Source organism: Rhipicephalus microplus, chromosome 2, assembly GCF_043290135.1.
Source record: "Rhipicephalus microplus isolate Deutch F79 chromosome 2, USDA_Rmic, whole genome shotgun sequence".
NCBI classification, from domain to species: Eukaryota; Metazoa; Arthropoda; class Arachnida; order Ixodida; family Ixodidae; genus Rhipicephalus; species Rhipicephalus microplus.
Window position 1 is genome coordinate 26,559,425 of NC_134701.1, and position 27,486 is coordinate 26,586,910.

General features: G+C 45.4%; 1 protein-coding gene across 1 annotated transcript in view; it reads right to left on the minus strand.

Moving 5' to 3' along the window:
• Positions 1 to 7,229: 7,229 nt before the first annotated feature.
• Positions 7,230 to 27,486, minus strand: part of LOC119169167 (DENN domain-containing protein 2D) — a 647,735-nt gene continuing 627,478 nt past the window's right edge. Inside the window, exon 17 of the mRNA XM_037420269.2 lies at positions 7,230 to 7,434. Coding sequence (XP_037276166.1) covers positions 7,394 to 7,434 — 41 coding nt within the window. The 3' untranslated portion in view covers positions 7,230 to 7,393. The remainder of the gene's footprint in view (positions 7,435 to 27,486) is intronic.

Sequence of the window (27,486 nt, forward strand, 5' to 3'; positions counted from 1 at the left end):
ATTGCAGTGACCTTTGTGCGCTGGGTACGTGCGATTCGGCCCATTGCAAGATAAGGGACGTGATAAAGCGTACACCCCCCCTTATTCTCTACGCGGGCTCAAGTACGCGTGAGAGATGAGAGTCGCCGCGCGCTCACTGCGCCATCTTGCTGATAATGCTGAAAACACGATAGTCTCCCCCTCCCCTCCCCCAAGACTTCGGCTAACAGCGGTAAGTGGTAGATATAAATAGCTTGCCTCTGTGCCTGCCCTGCCTTGGCCCAGGAACGCTCGAGGGTCACCGCAGCCTACCGGAGACATGGCCTTCCTGCCACCACCCTAGAGCACCTACTGTTCCCATCTCGTCCCCATCTACCAGCACTCCGGAGCCTGGTGGAGTTCCTGGACGAGACGGGAATCGTGGCCTACCGCTGAGGATGGGGCCCTTGCCACCCCTACCCTTGCTTCTGGACTGCTGCTTCTGTTGATGACGACCGTTCCACTGCTCAATTAATCTTCCCTCTTCTTTCCACTTTTCTCCCTTTTCCCTTCCCCGCAGGCACTGCGCCGTGCTCCCGACCGGGTTGCAGAAATTAGGTGCCTTTTCTCATCTTCTAACCACTACCACCACCACCATTTTAACGTCCAAGGAGGCACGTCACGGTGGCTCAGTGGTAACGCCTTGCATTCAACACGTAGAAATTCTAGGTTCGTTTCCGCGCGCCGGAGCCTTTTTTCCTCGTTTTTTTTTTCTTTCTTACGTTTTCATATATATAGATATGTATAAATATACGGAGCATGACATGGACGCCGACGTCGGCGACAAAATCCAGTCGAGAGTGTCCATAGAATTGCTACAGCAATAAAAACAAGGATGAACGCGCCCGACGAAACTGTCGGAAACGTGCAAACAACGTGAATGGATAGATGGATTGGTGTGGCTGTGCCTTTTAGATCAGGCGGCGGCTAACGCTACCTAGCCGTAATAGTTAGTGAACCAACAACGAGATTTATGTCTTTTTTTCCTTTATATAGTGAAGTATAGAACTAGCAGTAGAGAACTACCCCGAGCATTATCATAGATCCTTTCCTTGGCGATTTCTTGCTTAAAAGTTTGATAGATCTCTAGTGCGAACTTCTTAAGCATGCCAATTCTCCATATGCGATCTCCGTTTCTTTCACCTTCGTCTTACCCGATAGTTCTTTTTGGTTTGGCTCCCTGCTGTGTTCCAAGTCTTTACTCGTCAATTCCCTAGTTCGCTTCCTCCATTTTGTATCGACATTCTTCATGTATAAGTAGCTTAAAACCTTCCTAGCCCAACGCTCCTCGCCCATTTCTCTCAATCGCTTCTCAAATTTTACCTCGCTGCTCGCTTCCCTGCCCTCAAATGATGTCCATACCATGTCACCTTGTACTCTCTGATAATAAACGATTGTGCGCGCCCCCACGCCACTCCTCCTCGGAGGCTTCAGTGGGCTCCGTAGGCGCCGTTTGCCGCTCATCACACTTTCCTATTCCAGCCACTGTACCTGCACCACGTGCGTGCACAATGTTTTGAGAGAAGGTCCTAGGCAGCAGTACCACGCTTCACTACTTTTGACTGGCAGGAGTCATACATTATTGCCTGTTTCTTGGCGCGAGGAAAATATTGTCAGCACGTTTGCCTGCTGTGTAAGGTGAAACGCAGATCTAAAAATTGCAGGGTATTACAATGCGGCAGCTCTTTTGAGAATAGCAGTCCTTTTGCATGAGTCCTAAATATATAAATATCATCGCAGCGTGTCAAGGAGCCTTGTTTGCTAAAAAGAATAAAAAATTCATCCATATAACTAAAAACCTCAGCAACGTTGAAGGTGCTATCCAGATTAAAAGCTTCGTCGAGGAACCAGTCAACAATAGATCAAAATATATTGCACAGCAGCGGCGCATTTCCGGATCCAATGCAAATGCCGCAATTTTGCATAAAATGTGCTTGTAAAACGATAGAGTAAGCTTCCAACAGAGTTAAAAAGCTGCCTACCGTTACGCCAGCTGCATTTTGAAAGGGTATGGCGCCGCTTTCTTTTATGCACGCCCTCACCGCAGCAAAATGTTCATCATGTTGAAGTGAGCAAAAAAGGTCTTCCACATAATGAGAAGGTAGTGCTCATTATCTCTGAGGAACTGCACTTTGTCTTTCTAACTGCTAGTGATGAAGCGGTCCTTGATTTTAACGCACTTTAGCACCTTCTGTAGGTGCTTACTGTGTAAAAGCTGCCATGTGTGCTGTTCGCTCACTATACTTATGAAAGGTACATCAAATTTGTGCCTTTTTGCGCTAAAATACCATTTTTATCAGCAATATCAGTTTATCATGCACCAACTTGCCCAGTCAGCAGTACGCTTAATGTCGTAGCTTTTTCATTTTGCTAAAATTTTTTTACCAACTTTGTCACCTTAAAATCTTTACATAACATGGCAACCTTGCTTTTTACCTTCAATTCAGAGTTTTTAATGTGAACGAAATTTTTCCTTATAACCTCTGCCGCCTTCAAACTAAACATTCCTCTTGGAAGTACTACAAAGCACCCCTCTTTATCAGCTTCCAAATGACAATGTTCTTTTCTCTACCCAACGCTACTGTCTTTCGCATAACCTCAGCTTTATGGCTTAGCCTGGTACCTAACACTTATTTTGCCAGGCTATCTACACCCACTAACAGAAACTTTTCTTCCTCCTCTTCTGATGCTTTGTCAGCCACAAATCTGTTAACTGCCGCTAGTTCATGCACAGGAACAGTGACATCAATGCAATACTTTGGTCCCTCGGAAAGAAGTGTTGAGTTCTCCGGTAGGCTCACGTTTTCTAACATCACCACTTTAGATTCTTTCGCCATTGATTTACTGTCGTCGCTGATTTTACAGCGTTGTCCTGGGATTTGCTCCCACCAGTACTGCGTCATATGATGAATGATGCATCGGGAGGGGCTTAACTTGTTTTCCGCTACCCATGAAACATTATTCTTCAGTTGCATAATGCGTAGCCAGTCGTAAAGTACGCGCACTTCTCTCCGAAATTCTGAACGCCGAATTTTGCACAGGTGAGCATCGTCTCCCCTAGACGGGACAACATGACTAAAGAGAGAACTCGCATCAGGTGCCGTCACCTGAAGGAAGGGTAGGCGCGCCCCCTGGGCAGCGCTGGCTTCCCATAAATCGGTGCACTTGAAACGGCCGACAGTCGGCTCTGGCGGCGGCGTGACAAAAACTACATGATCGGATTCTCTTTTACTAACAGGCAAATTCAAACAACAAGTGCTAGTACAGTTGCCTGTCGAGGTGGGCTGCTGGTGACTTATGCCACAAAAAAGAGCACCCCTCAACTGATGCCACTATTGGACAAGTGCTTCCCGCTGTATTTATAAACGGCGCGTCTTACGCGGCCGACAGTCCACTGTGGTGGCGGCGTGACAGAAAGGACACAATCGGATCTTCTTCATCTGACAGTCACATTTAAACTCATGCCACAAAAAAGAGCACCCTTCAACTCATGCCGCTACTGAGCCCGTACTTGCAGCTGAGTTTATAAGCGGCGCGTTTGACACGGCCGACAGTCGGCGGTGGTGGGTGGCGTGACAGACAGCACATAATCGGATCCCATTCATATTATGAAAGAGCCAGTGCTACCAACCCTGCCTGTCGAGGAGGGTCGCTCGTGCCTCGTGCCACAAAAAAAGAGAACCCTTCAACTGATTCCCCTACAGGACGCATGCGTTTAAAAAGCGGCGCACTAGACGCGGCTGACGCCCGGCTGTGGAGGCGGCGTGATAGGCAGTACATGACCGGATTCTCTTCGTATGGCAGGCAAATTCAAGCAACCGGTACTAGTGCACTTGTTTCTCAAGGTGGGCCACTGGAAACCCACGTCACAAAAAAAGCGCCCTTCAACTCACACCACCACTGGACGCGTGCTTGCAGCTCCGTTTAAAAGCGGCGCACTTGACGTGGGCGACAGTCGCCTGTGGTGGCGGCGTGACCAGATCGTATCCTCTTCATCTGGCAGGCACATTCAAAGAACAGGTGATTCAACCCCTTCTTGTCGAGGTGGTGGTGACCTATGTCGCAAAAAAGAGCGCCCTTCACCTGGTGTCACTACTGGACACGTTTATGCAGCCGCGTTTAAAAGCGGCGCGCTTGACGCGGTCAACAGTTGGCTGTGGTGGCAGCGTGACAAGCAGTACATGATCTATTCTTCTCGTTTGACCGGCACATTCAAACACCGGTGCTACAATCCCTGTTTGTCGAGGTGGGTCACTAGTGACCCATGCCACAAAAAAAAAATAGCACCTTTCAAGTGATGCCACTACAGGACACGTGCGTTTATAAAGCAGCGCACTTAACGCGGCTGACAGTCGGCTACGGTGACCGCGTGGCAGGCAGTACATGATCGGAACCTCTTCGTCTGACGGGCACATTCAAACAACCGGTGCTGGTACACTTGGTTGTCGAGGTGGGCCGCTAGAAACACATGCAAAGAAAAAAGCGTCCTTCAACTGATGACCACTGGACACGTGCTTGATGCTCCGTTTAAGATGGTGCACTTGACGCGGTACTGTGGGCTGCGATGGCGGCGTGACCGGATTGGATCCTCTTCGTCTGACAGGCACATTCACAGCACCGGTGATGCTACCCCTATTTGTCGAGGTAGTGGTGACCTATGCCGCAAAAAAAGAGCGCCCTTTACCTGATATCCCTACTGGACACGTTCTTGCAGCTGCGTTTATAAATTGGCGCGCTTGACGCAGCCGACAGTCGCCTGTGGTGGCGGCTTGACAAGCCATTCATGATCTATTCTCTTCGCCTGACAGGCACATTCAAACATCCAGCGCTGCTCATAAAGGTAGACCGCGCGACTGCGCCGCGAGTCGTCAAGCAGGGCAATTATCCTCGTCACTGGGCGTTCCAACTGTCCCCACCTGCGCATATCTGTCAGTGCATCATATCTACCTGATGCCACTGATGAACACGTGCTTGCAGCTGCATTTATGGCATAAGGTGGGATCAGGTGAAGAACGATGTTTTCTGTGGCACGTGGATATGACCCAGTGACAGTCGATGTGCGCAGATGTAGGCGATGGGAACGCCCAGCAACAATGATGATGACCCCACTGGACGATAGGCGACACTAACGGGTACACGAAAACCAGTTGCCCACGTCGTCAAGAGGGGTAGTAGTTCCAGAGGTTTGAATGTGCCTGTAACACGGAAAGGAACTGATCATGTGCTACTTGTAATGCCACCACTCCTGGCCATGACAGTAAACGTACCTATGTCTTGCTTTGACTATTTCTAGCTGTAAAGATGGCATTATTTTTGTACACTTTGCACATTACAACGTAGAAGCATTTTTTTCCGAAATGACTAAAATAGCAGTGCACGGTGGCAAGTTTATAACCAGAATTTACAGCGTCATTTGCAAGTTACGCTTAAGTTCTGCGCAACAGCAACTGATTATAAAAAAAGTATGGTATCAAGCCTGCACTCTGAAAAAAGAGCGAGTAAAAAGGTTGTCTTTTTGTCCCACAACAATAATCGTCATTTATTTTGCGTTCCATATTTGCGCTATCGCCCCACGCCCGGTACATTACGGTCACGATCGACATGCCCATTATCAGGGTTGCATTGCATTCTCGATAGGAAAGTGGCCAGCGCCGAGTTTTCTATAAAGGAAGCGCACGCAAGCCTGATGACGATTATTGTTGTGGGACAAAAACACACTCTTTTTACTTCATATTTTTTTGAGTGTGTCAGAAGAGTTAAGACATTAATAAATGTCACGTCTTTTGTTTTGTACATGAAACGTTCAATTTAAATGCGTGCAGGGTCTGTTCAACAGACAGATCTGGGAAAAATTGAACCCTACATAGTACACGAATTGTTTTAAATATCACTTTGAAGTCTCCCATCACAGGAGCACGTGCTTGTCCATCAAACGTCGCGCAAGCTAGTGCAGCAAAAAGTGTTCTTTATAGGGGGGTTCAATTATTTGCTGCTGCATGGATTTCGTTCTTTGACTTTTTTTACCTACGGGATGAAAAAAAATATTAGTCCCTGATCCTGTTTACTTACCGCTCAGGTACATTGTAGCATCTACATTGAGCGTTCAAAAAGCGATGAGGTACTCCTCAGAAACTTGATACTACTAAACGTCTGGCATCCAAGAAAAAAAAAGACGTTTCGACATCCACAGGGAAGCTTTGTTCACAAGTGAAATGAAAACATGTGTGAAGCAGTTCGCCTTAAGTACGTTTCAATATATGACGCAGGCAGCGCACACATACTAACGGCAGATTGCACTTCCACAATTGCCCTGTGCTACATCAGGTGGAAAGCGCGTGAATACCGTATATTCCCTCTATAAGCGAAGCCCTCGGCCGTATTCGGCGTTCCTACAACGTCCATGAGGCACATGTTCCGGACCAAAAACTACAACAATCATTGGTGAATAAGAAGGACAGATTAGCCGAAGTTCCCCGGTGTGGTGTACGCTGTCCCGTGCGCGGATTGTGACGATATGTATATCGGTGGAAGTGGTGCTTTTAGACGGTCGCTTAAGCAGCACATTTAGGACGTAAAGAAATGTTAAATCCAGTTCCCTATCTGAGCATCCGTCGGGTGGTCACACAATCGACTGGAAGAAGGCACATTTTCTCACAAGAGAAAAAAAACTGTCACGGCGTCTTTATATTGAGTCGTTCGTCATACAAACCAGCCTGCGCATTTTAAACAGCAACACGAGTAATCTGCCGTCAGTATATGCGCGCTGCCTGCTTCATATATCGAAACGTACATAAGGCGAACTGTTTTACACATGTTTTCAATTCACTCGTGAATAAGGCTTCCGTGTGTAAGCCGAAACGTCTTTTTTCTCTGGTCGGCGTAGTCTTTACAGTTCTTTTTTATTTTTAACCAAGTACTTCAGGGCGTGCAACCATCATTAGTTAAGCCGGCAGCATCAGCCATTGCATGCAAAGGAGTACCCGAAATATAGGTACTCGCGGGAACACGAAGTCTGAACGAGCTTGTCGTTATCTACGTGTATATTTGTGTGTTGGACGACTGTACTTTATCAAGCACCAAATGATTTTCGTCGAACAATCGTTTGAACAATTGCTTATATACACATCGTTTTCCAAAGGGTTTCTTTTACAACATATGCCCTTGAAATATAATCTCATTTGTCGAAGAATCTGTGCATGCAGACACAGCACTACAATGGATATTTTATTTTTCATCCAGACAGAAAATCACCTTGTGTCATATTTCAACGTGGCGACAGGGCTGTGCATTCAAAGGTGTGTGTTCGCAATGGTCATTTTGTTCACGCCAAGCCTTCCCAGTTGTAGAATGCGCGAGCAGCAAGGTGCTCTCCTCTTCATTCTCGATAAAAGGCTTTCAAGTTCCGGAACTTTTCACCTGCACAAACATAACACATATGGTAGACGAAACACGAATTCAAATTGCAGTCGCGACAAACTGCGCATGGCAACACTTTGGCTACATAGGGGAAACATTATGAAAAAACAGAGCAAAACACACGGGACACAAACCTGTCTGTTCGTGAACCAGCTAAAGGCCATTATCAGAAAAAAAAGCATGTGCTTGGTGGTACGAAAAATTTCGGCACCACTGAACACATTGCAATGAAACTACCACACATCAACGGTTCATTAAGGCAAAAGACGCTTGGTACGCTGTGGAAGGAATCAACATGATAAAACAGCAGCAAGCTAAATGTACAGGTCGGTTCACTGTTAGAGGGAACACACGAGTGCGTGGCCTGCTCTATAGATGGATGTATCCGGCTGTGCCCGGATCGGGCAAAAGCTCACGCCAACTAACCACAAAAATAAGTACTATCACTATGTGTTGAAGGATTGAATTTCACTCGAGCCTTGATTGTAACTACCAATCAGTTAGTCGTCTCTTGGTTATTTCTAGCCGTTTAAAGTCTATTGTTACGATTGAATGTGTTTATTTACAGATAAGATGAAATGGCATTGGGTAAAAGCAGCATACTTCTAAGACAGGCCTAGTCCGATTCACCAAACCACAGAGTCCAAGCGCCGGCTCCACTACTTTTTTTCGTCTTCTTGACAGCTCAATCAACTGCACTCCACCAAGCCCAACGTCCATCGACGCAGCAAATCATCTGGACCCCGTTGTAATCAAGTTTGACCCAGGGGGTCCACGTTTCAAGTTTTTACGCTCGAAGTTCACCCGGCCACAGGGGCGACGCCATTACGCCTAACGGCGACGCTGGAACCTGGTGGCCTGGAACGCCGACGGTGTCGCACCAGCCCTTCGAGGTAACAAGGCAGCCACCACGTCTCACCTGCGGAGTTACGATTCCGAAGGCATGGCCTGGACAACAGTTCCAGTCTCTCAAGATCCCAACTCCGCTGTTCCGAGTTTTCGGCACCAATCGCTGAATGAAGCGGTCGCGCGTCGCGCGTCCGTTCAAGCAAATACAACGGCGTCCAATGCCATCCCGGCCTCTGGAACACCGGCCGGAAAGATGCAGCCTCCAGTATCGCGCACTGCAGGAGGCAAAGGCAAGGCTATTATAAACTGGAGGCCTCGCTCAATCCCAAAACTAGGTCCAGACGACTTCGTGGTCGTTCTTAAGCCACGCGAACATGTGTCAATACACCAAGCCTTCTCGGAAAACCGCTACAGAGCCGCCTTTACGGACTACCTCGGACGCCAGTTGGCGAAGTCACTCATGGTTGTGCCGTGTCGTGACCAAAACCTTGTTTGATCCACACCCCGAAACCGGGGACGACGGATGTGCTTCTCGGGGAATTTTCGGTGAACACTGAGCGTGGGGTGATCCCGCACCATGGATACCTGCGACAAGACGGCCACGATGTGTGCCATGGCGTCATCGTCGTCAGAAACTCGGACACCACTGAATCACTGCGAGAGCAGGTGCAATGGAGGGCAGGCACCATCGTCGAGGTGAGGAAATTCGAATCCTCTAACAAGTCACCTTCGCTGGGAAGGTGACCCCGCGTTTTATGCATTATGAGAACATGCTTATTTCCGAGCGAAAATATTACCGGACTATTCCAGCCTGCTGCTTGTGTGGGTCTGTCGGTCATCGAGCGGATGCATGTACCAACACGCAGCCCAACACGCGCGGACTCTGCTGCCAAGAAGCTTCACTTGTGGAGGGGGTGCGAGCCCCCCAGGAGTGTGTTCCACGATGCTCAGTATGTGAGGTTGAACATGCGACAAACTCGCGAGGGTGCGCGGCCAAATTCCGTACCCACAAGGTGATCGCCAAGGGTGGGACGAAAACGAAATCGGCAGCTAAGAAGGGGCGCCATCTGGGCCTTCCCGGTTAGCCACCGAGCCGGGACGACGATAACACTGCGAAGCCGGCCGCATCTGCTGGCAATGACAGCAAGTAGCCGCCGACGCAGCCACCACCACAAGGCGACAACAGAAAACTGTCGACGACGCCACAACGCAGCGAGACAGAAGTTCCGTTTCTATGGTTTCCCGGGCATGCTCGAATTGCACTAAATAAAACTGCTGACTCGCTCGCTTCGACATCTTTAAGTTTTCCGGTGGTACTAGTAGCTCCACAGTTTTCTTCTTATTACTGCCGAACGTTTCAAAGCGCCTGTTAATCTTAGAAATCAACGACACATCGCTCCTACAGTCTGAAGAATTTCGGCACTTGCAATTGACATGGAACACCGCAAAACGCCTTTCCCGTCAATGTGACGTGACCCTCACAAGCTTTCGCTGTAGTGTTCCTCGGTTAAACATTTTGTCTCCACAGATTTTTTTATCTCCAACGAACCCATGTGCAGTTTACAATGAACCGGAAACAATAGATCACTTTCTTCTCACATACCACAACTTCGCCTCACTGCGCCGAGTTATTCTTGAGAGACCGATTGGTATGCTCGGATTGGCAGTTATTACATTCACCTTTTTATTGTTTGGAGCCAGTCAGTTGGGTGTGGGCCACAGTGGTATTCTGTCCATCATTCAGACAACCAGAAGGATGCGCTGCTAGTGGTATACTGCCATATATATCCAATTCTGTGATCTCCTTCTTCCTTTTTGCTAATTTCTTTTATATATTCTGGTTTATCGAATGCTCCACTTTTCAACTTTTTTTAAAGGAACGTCATTATTGCTGTTATCTAATTTCTCTCTTCTTTAGCAAGCATTGTGTAAACAATTCACAATAGAAGGTACATTGTGGCCAATCCTCTTTAGGGGCATGAGCCAACATCTTCTAGGCAACAAGACAAGACTTCTATCAAATCAAAACAACGCAGCCATAATGACGGATTCCCTTTCAGTTTCTACAACTCTGGAAGCTTCTGAGGTTTCTCGAACTCTAAGGACATTCAAAACATTAGTACCACCGCAGTTGAAACTCCTGAGGTTATTTTGGATTCCAGGACACGGTGGATTAAGAATAAATGAACTGGCCCATTCCTTAGCACGAGCCACGCTTGATGGCCCATTTTTATCCTTACTGCCAGAAGTTGAATATATTACAGCAATAAGGTATCAGAAATCAGCAATCTGCACAGACATGATAGAAAAAATAACTACATGGACAGAATATAACCACCTCAAGCCACCTCAAGTTTCCATGGAGACCCCATTGAAGTCAGCCCAGAAAGCTCAAAGTTTGAATTACTAAACTTCGATGTCGTGTGCCCCCCCTCCCCTAAACCTGTATCCACAGAAAGGTGGTCAGACAATATCACCCTTCTATGCATTCTGCGAAGAAATGGAATCTATCGAACATTATTTTTTGTATTGTGGCCGATACGCTATACTTAAAAACAGACTTCTAGTTATTCCGTTTCAAAAATAGGCATTACATTGACGGCGGAAACTGCACTAAACTTTAGTGCCTCAGTTTTGGAACATTGCCACAGGGATGCTTTAAATGCCGTTTGTGATTATATTCAGGCATCCAAATGTATCCTATTGTGAGCTTCATACAAATATTCATCATTTGGTATCTTACAAAAATTCTAAATGGTGAGGTGAAGTAAACGCAGCTGTGTGGCAATATATATTTACAAATGTTGCATACACAGCCATATATTGAAGAGTTGCAGATGTTTATAACCTTAATTGTTGACACTTGTGCAACGATGTCAATTGAAACATGCGTATCAGCAAAACCAGAAGCTGATATAAAGCGCTAAAGCTGGCCCTGGACACTGCTATATAAATGAACTTCGGCGCATGGCATCTTACCACAATTCACGTTAGCCCGACGTGACGGCTGTATCAAAGGAGTTCATATGTAAAGCTTATAAATTTGGGTACGCAGTATTGCAACCACTAATGATGTTTCACGAAATTTAGAAGCTATTTGAAAAGTAGTTCCGCGACCTGGCGTAGCTCAGTGGCAGAATGCTTGACTGCCACGCAGAATGATTTGAATTCATTCCTGCTGGGACCCTGAAGTTCATTATTTGCATTCGTCGGGGCGTCAGCGTTGCCAATGCCAGTTTTTTTTTACACTCACATTTATTCGATGTCTTAGTTGGCTCGACGCTACCGATGTAGGGTATTGCTTAAAGCTGACTCGTTAGAATTGCCCACGTGTGTTCTCGTCCTTCCTGGGCAACGGCATCGTCCGCAACGGCATCGTGACATTGTTCATGTCATGTCATGTCATGTCATGTCATGGATGGATGGATGGATGGATGGATGGATGGATGGACGGACGGACGGACGGACGGACGGACGGACGGACGGACGGACGGACGGATAGATACGTTCAAAGTCACCGAAGTTGACTAAGAAACGCTTCGCATTTAAAAATCAAAACATTGACACGGTAACCTACATGAATCATCAGTAATTACGACTCCTGTTTCATTTGTCAAGCGTCCTCCTCATGCTACCTAAAGCTATCATTCCCTTAATATTGTCTCATTTCGTCCACGTTCAAATAATTTTAAATACTCATTTCTCCCATTCGCAGTCGAACTATGGAATCGACTAGACGGTGCAAATCTTCCGCTCAATTTGCAGAACAAATTCATCAGCACGTGCCTCTGGAGTCCTAAACGAGTGGTGTGCTTTTTGTATATTTTTGTATATTGGTGCCCTTTTTTTACACCATCTCCCAGGCATTAATCGATGCAATTTCCATTTGCTATGCGTGCATTTGTATAACTTTCTTTTTATATGCATGCAGTTTAGCATCCATTTTGTACGCTAATTTGTTTCATGTTATGCCTGATCCCAAGTAAATTCTGTACCCACCCCTGCAATGTCTCGCAATGAGATGATAGTATATTTTAAAGAAAAATACATAAATATATAACATTGAGGAGTTGAGACATCAATAACTCTATTCTGTCAATTGAACCCTCTTTTAAATGCATTGGTGTTATATTTGAGCAACATTTATCATGGAATGCTCAAGTGCAAATGGTGGTGGATAAACTCTCCCAGGTGACTGGAATACTGTGCAAGTTGTGTCTTTTTCTTCTAGAAAGTCTTGGAGAGATATTGTACAAATTCTTGTTGATGTCATACAAAATTTACTGTCATCTCGTCTGGGTCACTACAACACTTAATAACAATAATAAATTTCATAGTGCGCATAAAAAAGCTGTACATTGTATAACGTACCTTACTTTACGCCAAAAAGTTCTGTTTTTGAAAAATTTAATCTGCTACCAATGCCGAACAATTATGAAAACACATTAAAAAAAGTTATAGGAACAGTATTCGAAACACGACACCCAAAAACGTATTTCCAATTTAATGCAAAAACATAAAAGAATCAACAGAAGGAGCTCCGAAATACAGAAACTACCGAGGTCCAGAACAGATTATACCTACCAAATGTCACGGTATAAACTTTCATGCATACCATTCAAGCACGAATAACGTATCATAACATTCCATGTGATTGCGTGAAAGAGTGAACATATGTCTGTCTCTGCGAATATCTATGTGGTAGTGCCCATAGTGCCCTGTACCTTTTTGTGTAAAATATCTGTTTCCACATTTTATGTGTATTCTGTCCATAAAATATTGTATTGTCATTCGAATGAACCTTTACTTAGCCCAATTTGAGCTTTTCAGTGTGTATAATGACGAGTACAAGTAATAGGTTAGTATAACGTTTATTATGAGTTATGTCACCAACCTATAAATTCTGTTTCAGTGTTGAACAGCTGTTCTCATTTCTTGTTTTTTACTGCCTAGAAAACTGGGGTCCTGAACCTCTTCAAACCTTGCTGGATTTTTGTGCACGGTCCTCTAAATTGTATAAATGTTGAAACAAAACTTGTTCTGATTTGATTTGGTCACGCAGGCGTTCATCCTGATTCTGAGAAAATTGCAGCCGTTGCACAGTTCCCTGCGCCGACCGATAAAAAAGCTGCCAGACACTTTCTCGGCCTCTGCATAATATCGGCGATTTATCGCGGAGTTCGCACGCATCGCGTCACCGTTAACTCGCCTCACGAAAGAAGACATTACTTTTGAGTGAAACAACGAAACGAAAGCTGATCTTAACGAGCTGTGCCATCAACCACAAACACCTTTAGCCCTTGCCCACTTCGACGAGAGAGCCTCCACGACGCTTCACACTGAAGCTAGCAATATAGGTTTGGGAGCTGTGCTTTTTCAGCTGCAAAGGCCACAGAAAGGGTAAACATCTATGCAAGTGAAACGATAACACGCGCTGAGGCTACTCCACGACTAAGGAGAAATGTCTCGCCGTGGTATGGCCGGTTACAAAATTTCCTTCGTATTTATTTGGCCGCCCCTTCAGAGCAAAAGCGAACACTGCTCACTGGCTTGGTTAACATATCTTAAAGGCCTACTGGCCGATCAGCGCGCTGGAGACTCCGGCTGCAAGAGGTCGATATGGCAGTAGTACACAAGTCAGGCAAGCGCCTTATAGACGCTGACTGACTGTCCCGTTCACTCATTGAGTCGGCAACCCTGTCCGAGGAGGACGAAACAGCACTCCTCAGTGTCCTCGACGTGACTGCCTTTGCACAGCAACACCGTGACGACCCTGAGTTTGTTTGCTTAATTGAATACTTGGACGGCAGATCTCTGAAGGCGTCAAGCGTTTTCACAAGAGTGTTGTTATTGCTTTGTTTACGGGGTCGAGTACCTTGCAAAAGAAATTTTTCGTTGACGAGATAAGCCTATTTGCTCGTCACCCAGCAGCCCTTCGCCCCGAAGTTCTCAAAGCATGCCAAAACAGGGTGACTTGTGGCCACCTAGGTTCAAGAGAACGCTGGCCAGAGTATAGAAAAGATACTACTGGCCAAGCATCACGGCTATTTTTGTCTAGACTGCTAGCGACGCAAGTCACCACTGAATAAACCAGCTGGCCACCTGCAACCCGTGCAGGTCACAAGAACTCCATTGGATACGATCAGCAGGGACATTCTGTGCCCACTTCCTACTTCTACTGCAGGAAACCACTGGGTTATCGTCAAGACGGATTACCTGTCCCGTTATGCTGAGACAAAGGTTATTCAACAAAGTACAGCAGTGTAAGGGGCAAGACTATTCACCGAGAATTTAGTACTGAGGCGTGGTGCACCAACCGTCGTGATCACAGACGAAGGAACCGCCTTTACGGCAGCTCTTTTGGATCACGTCCTGGTACTGAGTGGACCAACGCATCGTAAGACAACCACCTACGACCCAGAAATGAATGGGCTGACAGAGCGTCAAAACAAAACCACTGAACACATGCTTTCTATGTACGTAGACGCTGAACACAAAACTGGGGATGAAATCTTGCTTCATATAACGTTTGCTCACAACACGGCCAAGCAATGTTTATATAAATAATATAGAAATGAATCTTCATATAAATTAGTTACAAATACAGGTTTGATGCAATGGCTGTGCTTGTGACGTGAGGCTCAACCGATGTGTTTCTGAAAGTAATCGTCAGAGTTTATTACAATCTCACTGAAGTAAACTGAAACTAAATAATTTAGTCACGCCTGTTTACTACTTTCAGATAATGGCCAGAAGGGCCAGCATAAGAGCTAGTTGGTTGTACACAGTTGATACTCGCCTCGTGCTGAATTGCACACAAAAAAAAATAAGACACACGCAAGGTACAGGTTAGACACACAGAAGCGCCAACTAACAGCTGTTTGTTTGATGGAAATATGAAAAATACGTATAGGGTAAAAGGGAAAAAAAGAAGCATGAACCTGCGTACTTAGAATAGCCATCTTCGTGACCTCACCACATCTGGCCTTGTCAACCATCTAAAACTCCCATGTAAAAACAAAAAATTATTTTCGCAAGGATGTATAGGTGGCGCACTAACACGCTGGTCTTCGCCAAGCATATCTATGCCGAAAGGTTCAATGATTTCTCTTTCCTTCGTATCTTTAGTTCTCGGTACGACAACGGTGCTTTCGAAACCTGGCTTACATCACACCAGCTGCAATGGGTGGCTAAGTTACCAGGATGGCTAATGTGCTTGCCGTTATAATCATGCTCGCATAAACGTGAACTAAAACACCTGCCAGTTTGCCCAACGTACCAATTTCCGCATGACAGATGGGTGTCGTATACCAGATATTTCGAACACGCTAAAAACTTAGGGACATGCTTAATAAAACATTTATATTTTTTTATTATCGCTGTTTACTTGGTGACACAGTGAAATTACTTTGTGAGGTGCCGTAATGGTCATGGGCATGCTATGCCTACTTGCAATCTTTTTCAGTCCGTGTGAAATGCCGTGGGCATAGGGTATAACAATAGGTATCTCCCTTGACTTCTCCTTTATTACTACGCTCATTTCGCACCAGTTGGTTGTGCTTTTTAGGAGCCTCTCAGCCAAGGCAGTGATCAGCACGTGAGGGTATTCACTGTCTGCAAGTCTGTCTACTTGCTTCATCAAACTTCGCACTATCATGTGGTCACTTGACTTTTGGCAGCTGTTGTAACATGTACGCATACAACACTTCTTTTAACAAGCTTGCAGTGACGCAAGCTACAGCTCAACAAACTTTTTTAACCTCCAACATCATATTACCAGCACGTATGTTCCTCACCTTGTAAAATCATGATGTCTAAAATCTTTACACCAAAACTTGTGGGCAACCCGTCAGTGTAATCAAGACCACTATTTGTCGTTTTAAACATCGCGACAATATCGTGGTATTTTATCCTGGCACTTAGTGACCTAAAAAAACGTAATGAAATTATCCACGCAACAAAAACATGTTACACTATTGTACCCTTGCAATCGACGTCGCGTGCCTCACCGCGGTGGTCTAGTGGCTAAGGTACTCGGCTGCTGACGTACAGGCCGTGGGATCGAATCCTGGCTGCGGCGGCTGCATTTTTGATGGAGGCGGAAATGTTGTAGGCCCCTGTGCTCAGATTTGGGTGCACGTTAAGAAACCCCAGTTGGTCGAAATTTACGGAGCCATCCACTATGGCGTCTTTCATAATCAAATGGTGGTTTTGGGGCGTTGAAGCCCACATGTCAATCAATCAATCGGCGTCGCGAATCGCGGTCTCCTTTCGTTATGTACAAATTCGATAAGATCGGCACCTGGCACGATCTAATGCAAATACCATCCCTCTGAACAAAAATAGATCCATAAAATTCCACGTACAGCGACTGCAGATACATGCCCAGCAAATCCAGAAACCCACGAACACTGGTCCCACACTCATTTTTAAACCTAATAGCCCAGTAAGCATTAATACATTTCTGCACCATTGTAATGGCCTAAGTTTGTGGTATGTTGTAATACATGTCTTTGACGCCTACAAATATGCACGTAGCCGACTGTCCTTCTTTAGCAATTGTATAACGCCACTTGAGTTGCTCATACCAAAAAGGTCTGCCATCACGACGAGTTCCAAGGTTCTTTTGAGAAATCTGGCTAGAATGTTCTGCAACGTACCTTCATCTTCAACGATCATTCGAAAAATATTCTTACTTGTGGGTTTCAGTGATGAAGAATGGTCTCAATATCATCCAGTTGCGACCCTTAAGGTCATTTTCCAGCCTCTCTAGCCCCTATCTAACGACTTTTATATGAACGTTCTTCAACGCTGCGTCTTCGACATCCACTAGTGAGAAGGTCTTTTCAACCGCTTTCCTAGCTTTGTTCAGATGTTTTTCTGCCGACAAAACTACGAACCTTCCCGTATTTTCTGACAATTGTAACATCAGTTTTTGGTCTTTTGAAAATTCAGCCACGTTTTTTTACATTCTCGCCTTTCTGCCTGAGCATATGGGTGTTTGTTGACAGAATTAATGCCCTCTTTTATGCAAGGATTTTAACGTCTACTGGAACATTGCGTGCCACGTCATGAACGTAGCTCAAAAGGTTTGTTGGTGTACAGTAAGGTTGTATGGCAAATTCCAAACCTTTGTCAAGAATGAACCGCACTTTTTGTGGTAGTTTTTCATCAGTAACAATGAACTTCTCGCGATGGAAGACCCTGTTCGTGTGAGCGATTCAAGCGGCGTCATCGAATTCCTAAAGAAGAGGAAGTCGGTTACGTGTATATCTATAGACTAGAAGGACATGTATCAGAACATCCCAGAAACTGAGGTCATTACTACGGTGCAGGAATATGTTCACGCTTTCGGGGTTATCAAATGTCAAAAGGAGTGTGGGACTAGTGTTCGTGATTTTTTTTTTACTTGCTGCGCATGTACCTACTGTTGCTGTATGGGGAAGTAAATGGATCCATTTGTGTTCAGATGAAGGGTATCTGCACGGAATTGTGTCTGGTGCCGATCTTACAAAATTTGTGCATGGCAAAAGGAGACCGTGACTTGCAACATCGATTTAAAGAATACGGCACTGTGGCATGTTTTTATTATGTTGATGTTTTTTGTTAAGGTTTCCTAGGTCAAAAAATGCCAACGTAAAACCCCACAATATTGCTGCGACGTTTACAACGACAAATCATGGCCTATTTCACTTAAGAGTTGCCCACAAGTGTTGACATAAAATTTTTAGATATATTGATTCTGCAAGGGTAGGGACACACATGCTGGGAATATGATGTTGGAGGTTAAAAAAGTTTGTTGAGCTGCAGCTCGGGTCACTCCAAGCTTTTTAAAAGAAGTGTAACGTATGCGTGCATGCTGAACAGTTGCCAAAAGTTTAGTTACCACACGGTAGCGCGAAGTTTGATGAAGCAAGTTGATAGACTTAGGGACAGCTATTACTGTGTTGATTGATTGATATGTGGGGTTTACCGTCCCAAAACCACCACATGATTATGAGAGACGCCGTAGTGGAGGGCTCCGGAAATTTAGACCACCTGGGGTTCTTTAACGTGCACCCAAATCTGAGCACACAGGCCTACAACATTTCCGCCTCCATCGGAAATGCAGCCGCCGCAGCCGGGATTCGATCCCGCATCCTGCGGGTCAGCAGCCGAGTACCTTAGCCACTAGACCACCGCGGCGGGGCAGCTATTACCCTGTCGCCCTGGTCACTGCCTCGGCTAAGAGGCCCTTAAATTCGTCAGCAACAGGAACAAAACAAACGTAGTGTTAATGGAGAAGTCAAGAGGAAAGCCTGTTGTTATGGCATACGTCCGCGGCATTTCGCACGGACTGAAGAAGATTGCAAGTAGACATGGCATACTCATGACCTTTACGGCGCCTCACAAACTAATTTCACTGTGTCATTAACTAGCGGCCACAATCAGAATAAAAACCATACATTTTCTGTTAATCATGTCAACATGTTTGTACCATGTGACAAAGGTCTTGTGCATAATACTGTATTGTCATGCGGAAATTGACACCTTGTACAAAGTGGTAGGTCTCTTAGTTCACGTTTACGCGAGCATGATTACAACTACGAGCCCACTAGTCATTCTGGTAACATAGCTGCCCATTGCAGCAGGTGCCAACGTATGCCAGATTTCGAAAACACATTGTTTAATCGAGATGTAAAGATACGAAGAAAAGAAAAATCATTCAAGCTTTCACGATACGCCCGCTTGGCGAAGACCAGTGTGTTAGTGCACCACTTATACATTTGTACGACAATAAATTTTTGTTTTTACATGGCAGTTTTAGATAGCTGGCAAGGCCAGATTTGATGATGTCGCCAAGATGGCTGCTGTATTGCAGTGGGCAGTGGGCAGGTTCACGTTTCCTTTTTTTCCCTTTCAACCTATTATTATATGTCACGTTTCCATCGGAGCCTCATCTGAGGAAATCGCATTTTTTTTCTGCTAAAACTGCACATTCCCAGAGAATGTGCCTACGTGATGCGTGACTCCAGCCGCACAATTTGCAAGTATCATATGGATAGATGTCTGGGTATATCCGCCTAAAATGATTGGGGTTGGGGAAGGTCTGGGTTTGCAATTGCCTTCAATCAATCACTTCGGATCTGTCGCGTTTGGGGCTTTGTGGAGGGTAAATAGACCTATTTTTGTAAACGTTCTTACATTTGCAGCATCGGGTAATTCTATTTCTCTCTGACCAGACCTCAGCGGGATACCCATCCACTGAAGAGGACCTTTTTACACGGGCGCGGAACATGAGACCTCGAGCTCGAGCTACGCGATGAACCTCCCCTTTGAGGCTGGGTACGCGGGGGGGGGGGGGATGTGTGAGCCGCAAACCACATAACATGTGGTTCTTTTGCCTCTTCGAAAGTTATATGCTTCAGGTTGGTTTAAGGATAGCCGCGTCCCCTGACGAAAATCTGCCTTGTGTATAATTTCTGACCGCTGTCAGTTAATCACTTATGATATATCGGCTATTGGGACAAACTATGACTTGGTCTATCGCCACTTCTTCAGATAATTCAGCGTGTCTCCTGCGTACGCACACTACATCAGCTGACCAATTGTTTTTCAGTATTGAGGACTGCCACTGTGAAGACACGTAGATTTACGTATTTTGCCGCGTCTACGAACAACCCTTCCTTGTCCCTATACCAAGGCTTGAAGTAGAGACCGGGCTCTGCTCTTTCTTCGACCCTAATTGAGTTTGGGGTGCAATGTTGGGTATGTTAGCCCCACGTTGTTTTTCTCTGACCAGGCTGGGGAGGAATTTCGTATCGCCGTGATGTTTGTGATAGGCTATCCTGAGTTTATTAAGGATACCCTTGCCCATTCATGCGCTGGTTAGCTTGTCTAGTTGCAAAATTCGGTGTGCCTCTATTAGTTCTTCAAGCGTATTGTGCATGCTCCACGGTAGTAGAAGTTCCGTACTTGTGCTGTTTAAAAGCTTCAGCGTCATCTTGTGTGTTCTTCTAATAAAGGGTGTTCAGCTCAGTCTTTTCAGCAGTGAACAAATTCTGGTGTGCAGCTCCTTATGCAATGTGACTAATTGCAAAGAAATGAATAAGGGTGAAGACACTGGCCTCGTTCATGCCCCGATGTCTATTGGTGATTCTTCTGATCAGCTTCATCGTGTTCATGACCTTAGTCTCCAGATGCCTTATCATTGCTGCGTTGGCGCCATTTGATTTTATTATGAGTCCGAGCACCTTGATCTGCTTGACTCGAGGAATTTCTTGCCCACCTTTGGTGCGGACTCAAATTTCTTCGTACTCTGCATGCCGAATGGAATACTTGGGAGGTCTTTTCTTGAGGGCCGGGCGATATTTGAGAAGTTCAGATTTTTCTGATGAGCAGACATGACCTGTTGCTGCGAGGTACTGTGTTACTATCTCAACTGCAGTCTACCCGCTGCTCGATGTCTCCGTCACTTCCATGGCATTCCCAAATCATAATATCATAAAATCATAAGAGTGAATTGAGAGACTGTAGAATACCGTGTTCAAAATAATTACTCCTATCTGCTAAAACAGCCTTTCTTCACCAAATGCGGTCACGTTTACTGGCGTTTGAAGCTTATTGCCGCTTTTCCGTTCCGATTTCTATAGTTCTCAACTTATCAGCGCATTCTCCAAAAGCTCCGATTTGTACCACGAATATTGTCGCTAAAACAAAATAATGCAACATTTTTCTTTATTACTGTATGATGTCCTTCGGTTGTCTATTTACGAGATTTTAAGAAAAATTGAAGATGGGCTTCTTTATTATTCAAATTTCAGTGGAGTACACTTTTGCCAATATGACAACATTGAGGCAATATATAAAAAGTTACATTTTCCCTATGGCAGCAATAATTTATGTACCTAATGAACACACTATATCCTTAAAATGTGCCAAGTTTGAAAACGCTGCTTGCATTTCTTTTGGAGAAAAAAAAATGGGGAATACGTTACTTATTTTAAACTGTCGCAAAATTAGACATTTTTAAAAGCTAATTTCTCAAGGTCTACAAACTTGAAACCGAATGAATTCATTCTTCATTAGACATGCATTTCAGGTAAAAAATATCTTCTTTGAAACAAAAATATTTGTCTTTTTAGAGCATCTGCGATTTTCGAAATTGACAGGTGACGAAATTCGTGCCTCTGTGTTGGTGAAGTTTGATATTTTTTTTCTCGTAAGTTATGCCGTTAATCATAAAACGAAGTTGACTTTCGGGCTACCTGGTGAGAGGTGCACGAAATATAAAGTACTCGAAGAAATCTAAAATATCAACTTTTGGACCCAAGTGGATCTCTCGTGGAATCACCATGCTGTAATGTGATATAGCAAAGCTATTCAACGTAACAAAGCGCAATTTACTGTGCCTTTAGACAAAGTGCCATTAAATGATGATGATGATGAGTGGTTTTCAATGGCGCAAGAGCCAATCGATGGCCAATGAGCATCATTTCGATAGACTAGAGATATGAACAATGAATATTATAATGCGTGGCTGTAAAAGGTCCTTAAAATGCCTCACGCTTATGCAGGTAAAAACATATAAGCATTAAAATCCTGACATGGACAAGAACTATGTGCAAGAGTACTAAATGACCCGACGTCATGATAGTGGGACAGTGTCGTAGTTGCAGCCACCGTGGCAGCGACCTCTCTTCTGAGATCATGCTACGAAGCATCTGAATATATGACATTAACAGTATGTACATTTGTTAAAAACGACAGCAGTGATTTATGAGGAAAAACAGGTTCTCTATCGATGAACATTGATGGGTGCAAGGGTATTTGTTCTCGGAAGGGATATAAAAAGTGCTTTTTTCTAAGAGAATCTAAATCACTGCATTGGACAAGGATGTCAAGGTTCTCCACATCTCTCACACAATGGTGCGTCGCCACCAGACAGAAGGTATGAATGTGTCGAGTGTGTATGTCCTATCTGTGGTCTTGTAAGTGTGACTTGTGTGTAGCGTGATCTGTATACTGTGGGCCGATTTCCAAGTCTCGGTTTGAGAACATGCAGTTTGTTTTCTGTCTGGCGATCCGATAGGCGCTGCCAGCACGCCCTAAGCTTCCGTCTTAGCAATGGTTTCAGATGAAGCGCAGGGACAGCTACAGATGTATTGGCGCCAGTGTTGTCTTGGGCAGATGCGGTCAGCTGATCCGCCAACACGTTTCCAGCGATTTTGCGGTGCCCTGGCACCCAGCGGACTACAACATGCCGTTTAAGAGCGTATATCGTGCATAACAGAGAGTACAAGGACACAAGGAAAGAATTTTTATGTTTTCACAGAGTTTTCAGAGCCACCACTACCTCAGCGAATCTGTGTACATTACCGCACGTTGTAGTTGCAGTTTCTTAATATGCTTGACAGCCACAAATACCGCGTGAGCCTCTGCTGTGAAGATGCTTGTTTTGGAGTGCAAAATACCGGAGTTGGAGAAAGATGGGCCAACAGCTGCATAGGACACACCAGTGTGGGACTTCGAAGCATCTGTGAAAAATTCTGGGCAGGTGTACTTGTGTTGGAGTTCGACGAAGTGCGTGCGGATATGTACAGTAGGTGCATGTTTAGTCACTTCCATAAAAGACAGATCGCAGTCTATGACTTGCCACTTCCATGGTGGCAGATATACTGCTAGAGCCATCAAACATTGTTCTAAAAGTGGCACAGCTGTTTCCTCAGCGAGTCTCCTGGCTGTTTCAGTGAAGGACGGTTATTGAACAAGGTACAGTTGGACAGATCATTTACTGTGTAGTGAGCAAGATGTTCCTCATCAGCATTAACCTTGAAATAGTATGTAAAAGACAGGTAACAACTCTGCACATGGAGCGACCATTAGTTTGATTCTACGTACAGACTCTCTACGGGGCTAGTTCGAAAAGCACCCGTAGAGAGACGTATGCCTAGATGGTGGAGAGGGTCCAGAATCTTTAAGGCTGATGGTGTCGCAGACTGAGAGATTATAGCACAGTAATCTAGGTGGGTGCGTACGAGGCTTTTAAATAGATTCATCAGACATTTGCTGTCACTGCCCCACATAGTTCGTGATAACACTTTCAAAATATTCATGGTTTTTAAACCCCCGTCTTTTAAATACTTGATGTATGGGATGGAGGTTAGTTTTGTGTCTAATATTAGGCCCAGAAATTTATGCTCTGTCTTCACAGAGAGACGTTGACCTTGCAGGTCAATCTCGGGATCGGGATGAATGCCCTTCTTTCGGCAAAACAAGATGCAGGTACTCTTTTGCGCGTTCTGTTTAAAAACATTTGCATCTGCCCAACGAGATACCTTGTTCAAACCTACTTGAACCTGACGTTCACACACTGAGAGGTTACAGGACTTAAAGCTGACCTCCAAGCCGTCATCATATATACAGTAAAACATATTTCGTGGAATAACGAGGCACAAAGAGTTCATTTTCACTATAAAAAGTGTACAACTCAATACCCCTCCTTACGGCACTCCTGTTTCTTGAACAAATGTACGGGACAACACAGTGCCCACTCGAACACGGAATGTCCGATTAGACAGGTAACTTTCGATTATTTTCAACATTCTGCCCCGCACACCTAGGTGTGACAGGTCTCGAAGTATGCGAAGTGCCATTCAAGGTTTCTATATAGAGATTTTGGACATAAACTAGCTAGTAATTTCCTACGTTCCAATAAAAATAGGTAAAACAATGAAGGTTTGTGTAGGAATACCTTTTTTTCCTTTACATAGCAGAACAAAAATATTCAGTGGCTATGTAGACTAAATTAAACTCATTTTCCATGCAAAGTCGATTAGTGCTCTGATGAAAACTTGATGAATTATTATTGTGTCAATGGAGCAGTTTACGGCTGTACTTGGTCACGCATTACCGATAAAGCGACAAAATTATACAAGCTAATACTCAGAACTTCTATATAAGGAACCAGCAGGCCCCAATCTGTGATTCTATGAAGAGAAAATTCTTTTATCTTTATTAGGGAACCTACAAGACAGCATTGAGTATAGCTAATTTTTCTGCTGGCCAGCTCCGTAGAAACTCGTTTTTTTCCTTTTGGACGCTAGCTACCAACGCGTATTGCACATTAGTGGATACGTATTGTGTCCTGTATCTATCTGTGCTCACTAACTGACCACTCAGTGCTTCAACTAGATATTTCAAATGAATTATAAATCTCACAGGCGTTTATTGGTGGTAGCTTCATCTATTAGATGAAAAATCAAGTTGTTTTATTTGAGTTCAAACGTTCGCCGTAGTTGGCCCAATTAAGCGCAATGAAACATGTAAAACAGGTATGGATTATGTTTCCAGGCTTCATAGTTTGCCTCACAAGATAAGTCTGGTCGCCGCGCGTAACAAACACCAACCGCAAAAGGAGGAGGGCTAACAATGAATCCTTTCCACTCAAACCGCGACAGCAGGTGGGGTGGTGTCATCAAGTGGCAAATGATTTCTGTATGCCAGAAAATTGCGCGTTCATCACGCGTTCGCAGAATCAGCGTTACCCGACTAGAGAGAGAGAGAAAAACTTTATTGTTTGTATATATACAGGGAGTAGAAGGGAGATGGGCCGGTGCCGGCCACCCCTCACACACACTAGGTGAGCTCCTTGTCACAGAAGTCCAATGGCAGCCAACGCGACTCGAGCTCGGTTGGTAAGACCTTCTGGCTTGCCAGATCGGACCAGCTGAGCACGGCTGCCTCCCAGCCCTCCCGGGTGGGGTTTGGTGTTGCGGTGAGATGCACAGTTGACTGGCAAGCCCACACCATGTGGAAGATGTCAGAGGACTTCTCCGCAGAATGCGGGCATTTTACTGTGCACACAGGATCAAGATACTTGAAAACTGCTGGGCACAGCAGTGTGTTGGTGTAAAAGTTGAGGAGTAAACGTTCCTCTGCCTTTGTAAGGCCCTTACACGGTTTATGATAAATCGCGTGGTGAAATTGATAGAATTCAGTAATTTATCGAAATGTTAAAGCCGGATTAGATTCCGGATCCATTCCGGAAAAGTCTGAAAGCGTTACCCGGAGAGCGAGTGCGCGGGCAGCGGCATCTGCTGTTTCATTGCCTTCGAGGCCCGTGTGAGCTGTAGACCATGTGATGCTACGGGACGCGGGGGCCCCGACATAGTTACTATTTTGTAAGATGCAGTACGCCAGGTATGGGACCTACCCACGTTGAATATTTCTGCTATTTCTAGTGTCCGTAATGATGACGCGCGAGTCCTGATCTGCGGCAGCTAGCGCGATGGCGACTTCCTCCCTATATGTTATTTCTTGTGCTTTGAATGTTAGACCATTCACCGAGATGTTTTGGTCGACGACTGCAGCCATGTACCATCCCCCGTAGTGAGGGCAGGAGACGTCCACGTAAAATATGCCGCGTTTGTTCCCAAAGTGGCAGGCTAGTGCCTCCGCCCGCGCAAGGCGCCAGCCATTGTGGTCATCACGTGTCATGTTGGCCGGAAGAGGGCGCACGTGCAGGGCGTATCTAGGATACTTCTAGGATGCGTACGCGCTCTTCCGTCTCTGTTGGGTTTTGGATGTGTAGTCGAACTAATGGGCGGCGACCGGACAGAATGTTCGAAAGTCTCACGTTGATATAGTGCGCCTTCTGAAGCTCTGCAAAAGTGTATACCATCCCCAGGCCCATAATGCGCTGGTTGGACGTGGTTATTGGGAGACCGAGGGCCAGAGGATCACTTCAAGGGCAATCTCGTCAAACTCGCGCAGGTGGAGGTAAGGAGCCGAGTAGAGGACTCGACTGGTTATGAATGCATACGCCCGCCGCAAGGCATCTTTGCAACATAACCCCCCGCGCTCATTGTAAACCCGGGGGACCATACGGCCCACCTGGTCCCCCACCTTACAGAGTTTGGTCAATGTTGTATCGACTCGGCGATGTTTATGAATAAACAGACCCAGTACTCTGATCTTATCGTGTTCTGGGATGGGTCCGCATTGAAAGGAAAGTTCTATTTCGGCATCGCACTTTGACGGGGGGCCTATGTGCACAAATGCCGACTTGGTCGAGAAGCATTGGAGTTCGCAGCGGCGGGTTTATACTCCGTTTCATACATCATGTGCAACGCTGTCAAAGCTAGCGCTCTTGTTTGCGCTGTGTACTGCCGCGACCAAAAAGTAGTGCGTCGCTTGGGGTGTACGAGAATCAATAAATGCTTCTCGGGAAACTTCTAAGCATACATATTTGTCATCAGGTTAAAAAACAAACGCCTGTGTTGTCGGATAAACAATCCAAATATGCGAGTTGGTAATTTATGTTTGTCGCTTTCGTATCAGGTTTTCGCTCTCCGCGCGATTTGCGACGCCGTTTTTTTTTTTTACTTGTTGTGGCAGCTTCGAAAAAATGGCGTCCAGCTCTGCGTCCTCGACCACCTCTCCTGCGCGAATTTTTTCGAAGCTTCGCACATCAAAGCTGTCAAAGCACGCCAAGCAAGTAATTGCAAATGTGTACGCCCGTACCAGGATGCGTTTTCCGGAGAAATCTGTGCGGGAAGTGCTGAGTGTTGTCAGCGAGGACACTGGAATATCTCCCCGTACCGTGGCGAAATTGAAGGCGGAGCGTCTGCGTGGGCCTTTGGTGTCACCAAAAAAACGAGCTCGCGAGGTGAAGATTTCGAGCTCGCGAACCGTCAAACATGACAGCTTGACAATCCATGCCATCCGTCTGAAAGTGCACAGCATGTACGCCAAGAAGGAGATCCCAACACTGGACAGTGTGATAAGGGCTGTCAACGAAGACTACGACTTGCCGAACTTCACGAAAACCACCTTGTGGAGGCTAATGAAGGACATCGGCTTCACCTCTGCTAAGAGAAAACGGAATCTTGCGCTAATCGAGCGCAGTGACATCATTGCCTGGTGTCGCAGGTACTTGCGGGCGATCAAGAAATTCTGAGGATAGGGCAGGTGGGAACCGTTATTTTCATATTTCCTTGGTAGAAAAAAGAGAAAAAAAGAAGATGTCGGAACCCACCACGACATCGGCCAGAGGTGCTCTTCTGTAAATAAAGTTTGCGTTTTTTAAACCACAAAAGTAGTCATCCGTTTGGAATATTGGTCCATCGCATGCAATGAGTGTTGCCCCTGGATGTATGTATGTATGTAACAAATCTTCAACTTTTTGAACCAGTACAATTTTTGGGCACTGAATTACCCTAT